General features: G+C 40.8%; 1 protein-coding gene across 1 annotated transcript in view; it reads right to left on the minus strand.

The window, feature by feature from the left end:
• The window catches only part of scfd2 (sec1 family domain containing 2), a 160,023-nt gene extending 152,617 nt beyond the window's left edge, over nt 1–7,406 (minus strand). Inside the window, exons 1-2 of the mRNA XM_038300144.1 lie at nt 6,467–7,406; nt 5,559–5,727 (exon numbers count right to left, since the gene is read on the minus strand). Coding sequence (XP_038156072.1) covers nt 5,559–5,727; nt 6,467–7,280 — 983 coding nt within the window. The 5' untranslated portion in view covers nt 7,281–7,406. The remainder of the gene's footprint in view (nt 1–5,558; nt 5,728–6,466) is intronic.
• Nucleotides 7,407–9,036: the final 1,630 nt, after the last annotated feature.

The raw sequence follows: 9,036 nt of genomic DNA on the forward strand, positions 1-9,036 counted from the left end.
GGCCAAAATACCAGCAAGAGTGTGTTCAATCTTGGTAAGGACTAACAGGAAACATTTGACTGGTCATTACCAACAAAATTAAAAAAACAAAACAAAAAACATGTATTGAAATGAGCTTTTGTTATTGACCAAACACTTATGTTCCTGAATAATTTACAGAAACAATCTTTAAACGTCCTTGAAAGCAATTTCCTGGATTTCTTTCACTTTGTCTCTCAAGGGTGAAGCGCACATATTCCAAGTTGTAACTGTTAGACCAAATGCAACAGCAGGTGTGGCGACTTGTCTAAGAAAAGAGAAGTCTTGACAGAAGCAACATCTTCAAGAGTTGGCAAATGGCAATGGTAAAAACTAACTAGAGCAATGATAGTTGATCTTAAATCAAGTTGCTGCTGAGAAGGATGGTCATGTAAGCTAAATAATCATACAATGGATGTTGAAGGCATCTCAGTTGGTTAAAATTAGCATCCTTTGTTACAGTTTTCAAAACTTCTCAAACCTGCTATTCTATATGAAGCGCTTTGTATGCTCATTATATGATGGACAATGTAAGGGTAATAAGAGAGAAGAGTTGCCAATGAATAACTTCCACGACTTAAATCACTGTGAGCCTCTGTTTTGTGTCTAAGGAAAAACAGCCTCAGCCCTGTTAGAAACCACAACAGGACCAGCAAAGCTACTCTATGAATCTTCTGTGGTTCAAAAACATAGTTCTCTATTCTAAAGTGTCTTTCATTTGTTCGAATCTCTCAAAACTTCACTATCTCTGTTTTCGTTATTGTTCCCACACCACTGTTACTAAAAATTGTTAACTTTTTATTCCTGCTCATATTTCCCAGCCAAGACAAAAAAGGGTGTTTTTCCTCCTTCCTGGTGGCATATATGCAGGATATGCAGGCTCAATTTAAGGAGAAGAGATTTTTTTAATGGCAGGGTGGGGTCAGTGTCTGTGCCTGGCGCTCTCTCTCTCCCTCTCCAGTTCCTGAGAGAGACCCAGAGCACCTTGGCCACCCATGCTCTGCTCTGCCCACACTGCACACGCTCCAACCTCAGAATCAAGGTCCAAGACAGACAGATGATGGGTGTGTGGGGTTCAGTCTGGGACTGGGGGAAACTCTGTGCCCTCTGCCAATGAAACTCAAAGGTCCTTCTCTGGATGAAAAAGTGACTGTGAAGCCAAGCACAGCAAATTACACATACTGGACTGGAAGGCACCTGACCACAAGGACACACTCACACACCCACATACCCAGGTTTAAAGAAAAAAAACCTTCCTTTGCAAAGAATGCCAGAAAACACGATAAAATATACGTCCAGAATATACTTACTATCTAAGATTGGAGGAGTAAAATAAAACTCATTCATAAGCAAAGTGTTTGCATGTTCCAGACCTGTCAGACACACAGAAAGCAGACTTTCTCTTTGTTATCACTGTGACCACAATGTGCAAGTCAGGTTGTAGGATTTGGCATACCCTCTCAAGGTTATGAAAGGTAATATAATAGTAATTGCAAAGTAACTGTGGGGTCTCGCCTGAAGAGCTAGAATCAACAACCACCCACATAATGTTTAAGACAGAGTGATCTAAAGAAAATATCCTGGAATTACTGAGGGAATTATCATACAAAGAGCTTCAAATTAAGCCTACACCTAATATTTAAACATTTAAGATGGTCTCCACTACAAAACCACTAACAACAGCCTAAAAATAGCCTTGCAGTTCGTAGGTGTATAAACATCCAGTAGGAGGAAATTAATTTTCTGGAGCCAGAAGGGTCCCGTTCTTAGTACGGTTTAAAATTAGCAACAGAAACATTCCTTCTATGCCTAATTGCGAATGATTTAAATGTGTGAGCAGTTCTAAAAGGGTTTATATGCAGGTTGCTGTCGTTAACGTGCTGAAGTGATAAACAGTAACGCTGCCTGTGGCGAGCTGTGCACTTTAAGGCACTTAAATATAGCGGGATCACTGGTATTCTTTCTCGCTCTGCCTCTGCAGCACTTTAGTCTCAGAAGAATCTGCGATAAGACTCTACAGGGCCATCTGCTCCGAGATTGCACTAGCAATAATGATCCTGCCAATCGCCCCAGCCCCTACTCCACACATACTTGTTACAAGTGCACAATATGTGTTTGCAGTATAGAGGTTAAATGGTACCAAAACAAGCCAAAGTAATAACATTTAAATCGTCTCAAAACGGCTTTAAGTGTCCATCATATTATTGAGTAAAATAATTGCTTAAACAAATGGAAACCTTTCTATATTAATCAAACAATCATACCAACCCAAGTCAAGTCCAAATTAACTAAATTGGATTAATTTTTTTTTAAATAATGTGTAACTTCCACTACCTGGTGTACTAGACCTGTGAGTTCCATGTTTAGAAATTCTGAAGGTGATTACTGCAAAATAAAACAGTTTTGCTGTGTTTTGCAATCTGATAACAGACCACTTAGGACCAGCAGATTGAAAAGTCGTGAACTTGCTGGGAAAAACAAGGCCACTTTCACCCCTTTAGACTAAATCCTACATCAGAGAACCATGTCTGATCAGGTGTATATCTGTATTGTTTTAAAGGAACAACCTTTAGTTTAGTAAGCTCTCATGCTTGAGGGGGGCTCAGATTGCAGTGAAGCGGCACTCTCGGTCAAATGACTCTCAAATGACAATCTGACCCTCCAGTTTTTCTATATACTGTATAGGTGCGTATACTGAATGTATAAACTAAACCTTTTAATTTAGAAATAAAAGATGTAGAAAAAAAGAGTTTAATATGACTAAATAATATGAATTTATAATAACTTTATGATGCAGGATATAAAGGAACTGATGCAAGTCTCCACAGACACAGTGGGCCATAATTTTCCTGCAAGACAAGACAAAGACAGAAGGCAATTGTTGCAAGTTAATTCTGCTAATGGTAGCTCTGAAAGCTACTGAGTCATCAGTGCTCCAAAATGCTTGGTGTGGGTTTGAAAAAAAAAACAAAAACAGCTAACAACCCAGTGTTAGCAACCAATTGACTAATAATGTTGTGAAAATGGCCTGCTCAGTGTCACAGTGGGTAACACTGCTGCCTTGCAGCTGCCTTACAGCAAGAAGGTTCCGAGTTCGATTCCCGGCCTGGGGTCTTTCTGCATGGAGTTTGCATGTACTCCCTGAGCATGTATGGGTTCTCTCTGGGTACTCTGGCTTCCTCCCACGGTCCAAAAACATGACTGTTAGGTTAATTGGCTTCTCTAAAATAGTCTTTAGGCATGTGTTTGTGTGTGTGAATGGTTGTTTGTCTCTGTGTTGCCCTGCTATGAACTGGCAACCTGTCCAAGGTGGAACCACCAACTCACCTGTACACAGCTGGAGATAGGCACCAGCACCCCTTGCGACCCCGCTTGGGATAAGCGTGACAGAAAATGGATGTCATGAAAATAAAACGTACTAATATACCCGGAATTCTTTTTTTTTGTTATGTTTAATCCCTTATAAAATCACCATGGTTACACTTAATCCCTTGCAGCTCTAGCCACCAAACTTTTTCTCCAGCAACCACATGAAGGGATAAAGCCAGAGTGGAGGAAATGATGTAGAGCTAACTGCTGCCATGATCCACAGCCTCACCGCAGGCACTTAACACATGCACCTGCACAGCCAAGACCAGAACAACTGGCACCCCATTCTGGTCAAATGCTGCTTCTTTCAGTTAGAGAGGAGGAGCTTCGGCCGGTGGAATTGATTTTCCATCCTGACCAAACACACATGTGGCCAGTGATTTTAATTTGTGGCTTAGTTGGATGATTAAATCAGATTATTCTTTCTGTCAAAAGCTTATTAAGGGATAATAACCATGTTTTCCTAAACATCACTCATTCTATGATATATTGACAAGACGAATGAAATCTAAAGAGACAAAAGAATGAAAAGGCTGGGAGAGCAGCGTGATTACAGAGTCTTAATTGGTCTAACCTGAATGATTAAAAGAAAAAAAAACTGTGGTTAAATTGCAAACCCCAATTCCTTTTATCTATCTTTTAATACATTTACTGATCACTTTTAATGCTGAATCTAAATACCATGCATATGCTGCAGTCATCCCTTCCTTGGATCAACAATCCTGGAGGTGCTTCATAGGGAATTATCTTACAAAAAAAGAAAAAAATTGGTTTCTGTGAATTGGATAGAGAAATACAGTATATGGTTTTATTATTTTGTGACTAGCAATAATGACAAACTGCTCAATCTGATGATTCTAAATTAATTAAAGTCCAAACACAGCTTTAGGAGTTACCCAAATAGAAAATAAAATCCATCTATCAGCATTTTATTTACGATATGACTATAACTGTTAGTGTTTGAGGAAAGCCTCAGATAACAGAAAAACTATGGTAAAAACAAAAAAAAAAAGAAAAAAGAAAATTTTTATCTCTGGCCTTTCTTTTCAAGTATGAGGAAAATAAAATGTCCTGATAACATTGTGGAGAAATTAAAAGCGGTTTTAGCTTCTTAAGCAAGTTCTAAGATTTGAATAATGTTTGTGGGCAGGATAGGTGTTAGTCACCCAACTGACCACAAGCTAAGATGACACTAATAGCTAAATAAACCCCAAAATTTTTACCCAGTATCCAAAAATTAATGCTGCGCACCAACCTGTATACAGCTTTCCCATGTGAAAACACGGTGGTGGCAGTATTATCTGTCATTTCTTTTTTTTTATTTTCAGCCAGGAGAAGGAAGCTGACCAGAGGTTCTCAGAAAAATCTATGAAGCTAAATATGTAAAAAAGACCTTCAACATACAGCCAAAGACAAAAGGGACTGGTTTGGATCACAGTTTCCTAACATTTGTTGATATCACATTCTTGAGATTATCAATAGAAAATAGAAACAAACTATAAGTGATTATAAGGCATATTTATGTTAACAGATAGGAAAACTTCATTTAGAAATAGACGAAACCTAACATTGGTTTTGGTTGTTTTTTTTTTTCTTTTCTATTATGCATTTGATTGATCCTTTATATTTGTTTGTAATCCAGCCAATAAGTTGGGACATGGGTCCATTCTAGGACTATTTTGGTAGATACGGAGCTTAAACCTATTTTAACCTCTGGTTTAAATAGCAGAACATTCATCTGAAATCATCCCATCTATGTGCAGGGTTCTAATTTACAAAGCTTTTTATATGTACAAAATGGAGCCTGAAATTTGGCGCAAAGAAGCATTTTTATGAGAAAGTCCGAAATTTCTGATAGACCTTACATTTAAAATGTAAGAAAAGAAAAGACAAAGCTCCGCCCTTAGAGGCTCATACTGGTACCGGGATGTTCAGGCTTAAGATGTTAAAGCAAAGAAGGAATCATGCCTATTAGAATGATCTTTTATTCACACTTTATGCCTGTTGTTTTACTTAACAGCTTTTACTGTGTATTATAGTGTTCTGTTTTGTAGGATTAAAACACATTTGTTGATATCACATTTTTTTAAACAAATTACTGTATTTGGTCATTTTATTGCAACATCTGTTTGCTCAGTCCTTTTTAAGGAATTCAGCTGTACTGAACTTACTGGGTTTGAGCCAGACAGCCAGGGGCCACAGTGTTCTGGGAGTGAGGAGTTTTCTGTACACTTGTGAGTTCCAACATGTCCACTTGCACATCTGTCACGTGACCAGGCAACGGGTTCAGCACAGTAAGAATCCTCTCAACCAGGTTGTCACCATGATGACCAACAGCTCCTGCGGATAATAAAGAGGAAAGTCAGTGAGGCTGTAATTATTATAAACCAAAAGTCCAATGGAAAGAGCACAAGTAAACCAGCAACATGATCAGGTTTTCTGATCGATGTTCAGAGTAAAGGAAAGGGGGTGAAGGGATGCTTTAAGGAGTGTGACGATGAAGTTCAGGTGTAGGCCAATATATTACTCAGATCTCAACCCAATGTATCTGTGGGATGTGGTGGAGAAATAAGATAGATCTAATATCTGGCATCAAGCAAAATCTATTAACTTCAAAAATATTTCATTAATCCCAAAGGAAAATTAAATGTTGCAGTAACACATAGTTTCTTTTTTTTTTAGTTGTTGTTGGTGTTGATAGCTGTAGGCAGGAGGGATCTTATGTATTAGTCTGTCTTGCAGCAGATCTGAAGAAGCCTCTTACTGAAGACACTTTGTTATTAAAAAATCTTCTAAAGAGGATGCTACTTGTTTTCCATGATCTTCTTCTTCAAAAAACACTAATAATAGATAGAAAATGGAGCGGGCAGCAATACAAGCACTCCACTAGATCTGGGGGGAATTGATGATGAATGTAATAATAATTTGTCAAACGTGTGGATATCGGCTGATACCGATTTATGAAAAGGACAGCAAAAATATCGGCTAAAAAAAAATATCGGCTGGCAGATGTATTGATCTATCTGTAATATGTAGGTAAATAATGAATGGGACAGGTCAGATTTAAAGCAGGCATCACCTGTAAGGTCCATTGTTCGGTCTATAAAGATGATTGATGCTTTATTGGGAGCAGTCTTCCGTCTGTTTCTCGCCTGGCTGTGATTGGCCAGTTCTCCTGCGATGATGCGGCTCATTGGTCCCACAGCAAAACTCTCTTCTTTCAACCCTAAGGCGTCAAACATGGAGTTTAACACCGAAACCAAGCATTTGATTTCCATCTGCAGCTCCACTGGGAGAGACTGTCCATCCAGGTCGTTTAAAGTCCCAAATCTCTTCTTCTCTGGTCGCTTTGCGTTGATGCTTTCCAGGTCAGGTGGGAGCAGAGGAAACAGCTGAGCGAAGGTTGGAGCAACCAGCAGCTGCTGGGACACGGAGGCGAAGCCCACTGGCGCGTGCATGACCTCAGCCGTGTAGTTCATGTTCCCCATCCACTCGCACAGCTTCTCCTCAAACTGCTCAAACACAGGGTTCCCCCCCATTTCCGAGGAGACATTGTTGGCGAACAGGTGCACAGAGTGGGGCACAGCGGTGATGACGACGCAGTACTGAAAGTTACTGAGAGATATGATGTCCTTTATGATGTCCACCGTCCTCCCCTTTAACAGCGTGCTCACCACAAACACGGCTTTGGGCTCGTTCTCACCACACGCTTCGAAGCTCGAAAACTGCTTCAGGTTCCTGGCTCCAGCTTCCAGCAAGGCTGCAGCCCCTCCGCTCCAGTGGAGAGCTTCTGCACACCTGTCATCCATAAACACCACCGCTTTCTTCACCTTCGCGAACACCTTTTCCCACACGAGGAGCGGGAACTGTGTAAAATCCTCTGCGGTTAACATCTTGCTAACATACAGCGCAGGTTGGATGCAAAGAAACGCAAAAATAACCAGAGATGTCTGAGAACAAGTTGCTTCCACAAACCAAAACACGGTCCCTTCGTGGTGACGTAGCAATTGGGCGTCGCAGAGTTAAATCGTCACCTGAGAGTTGCCATGGTAATTACTAGAAGCGCACAGAAACTAAACGTTAAAGTTGCAAATATCCTCTAAAATTAGTTTTCGAAAGTTTCGACTTCCACCCCATAATAACAACTCAGAAGAACAGAAGAACCAAACAAAATAGGAACATTTTACATCTAGCTTCAAACTTTTTTTAAACGGACAGTGAATGGAAATTACTTTTCTTAATCTAAGCAGTTGGGCTTAACGGCATCCTTTGCTCTAGCGGATTTTCAGAAATTTAACATTTTTACTTTGACCGTTTTCTTTATTAAGCCACAAGGCAAAAAACATTTAAGAAACAATTATTATTATCATAGGTTTCTTATTTTATTCCAGTCAGAGTCATTGAGTCCCGATCAAGACGACAACAAAATGTTTCATTGTAGTTAAGTAAAAAAAAAAAAAAATAATGCATTAATTCCTAAATATATTAAATGAACATGAGTAATCATACTTAAATGGGGGTCTAATGCGTGTATGCATATTTTACCTGTCTTTCAGGGATAAATGAAATTCATGAAAGGAAGATCAAAAATCAACACCATCCTGATAGGTAGGTTGCAATTTCTATATCTGTTCATTCAAAAATACTTTTTTGTCTATCTATCTATCTATCTATCTATCTATCTGTCTGTCTGTCTGTCTGTCTGTCTGTCTGTCTGTCTGTCTGTCTGTCTGTCTGTCTGTCCGTCCGTCCGTCCGTCCGTCCGTCCGTCCGTCCGTCCGTCCGTCCGTCCGTCCGTCCGTCCGTCCATCCGTCCATTATTCTCATCTAATCACTGTATAGAAAGGAGTATTCATGTATAGAAGTTGCGCCCCGCATTAATGAGCACGATCATTATAGTTTCACAGTGCATGTAAAGGAACATTGTGCTGCATGTAATGTGCTGTGAAGTGGATCTGTTGAAATGTTAATAGATATATATCATGCTCATTAAACCTTTTGCCAGGGAGAAGGCGCATGTTTATAGGCTAGAAATGTGAATCCAAACAGCTGTAAAAGTGCAGCATTAAGTAAGTGACCACCAATTAAGTAAGTGACCACCACTTGAAGAATAGTTCCGGCAGTGAGTAAGGTGGTGGTGCCACGGCAGCACAGCTGAGGAATAGTTCCGGCAGTGAGTCAGCGGTGCTGCCACGGCAGCACAGCTGAGGAATAGTTCCGGCAGTGAGTCAGCGGTGCTGCCACGGCAGCAAAGCTGAGGAATAGTTCCGGCAGTGAGTAAGCGGTGGTGCCACGGCAGCAAAGTTGAGGAATAGTTCCGGCAGTGAGTAAGGTGGTGGTGCCACGGCAGCACAGCTGAGGAACAGTTCCGTCAGTGAGTCAGCGGTGCTCGCACGGTAGCACAGCTGAGGAACAGTTCTGGCAGTGAGTAAGCGGTGGTGCCACGGCAGCAAAGTTGAGGAATAGTTCCGGCAGTGAGTAAGGTGGTGGTGCCACGGCAGCACAGCTGAGGAATAGTTCCGGCAGTGAGTCTGCGGTGCTGCCATGGCAGCACAGCTGAGGAATGGTTCCGGCAGTGAGTCAGCGGTGCTGCCACGGCAGCACAGCTGAGGAATAGTTCCGGCAGTGAGTAAGGTGGTGGTGCCACGG

The sequence above is a fragment of the Cyprinodon tularosa genome, unplaced genomic scaffold (assembly GCF_016077235.1).
Source record: "Cyprinodon tularosa strain WSP-4 unplaced genomic scaffold, ASM1607723v1 ctg440, whole genome shotgun sequence".
Taxonomy (NCBI): Eukaryota; Metazoa; Chordata; class Actinopteri; order Cyprinodontiformes; family Cyprinodontidae; genus Cyprinodon; species Cyprinodon tularosa.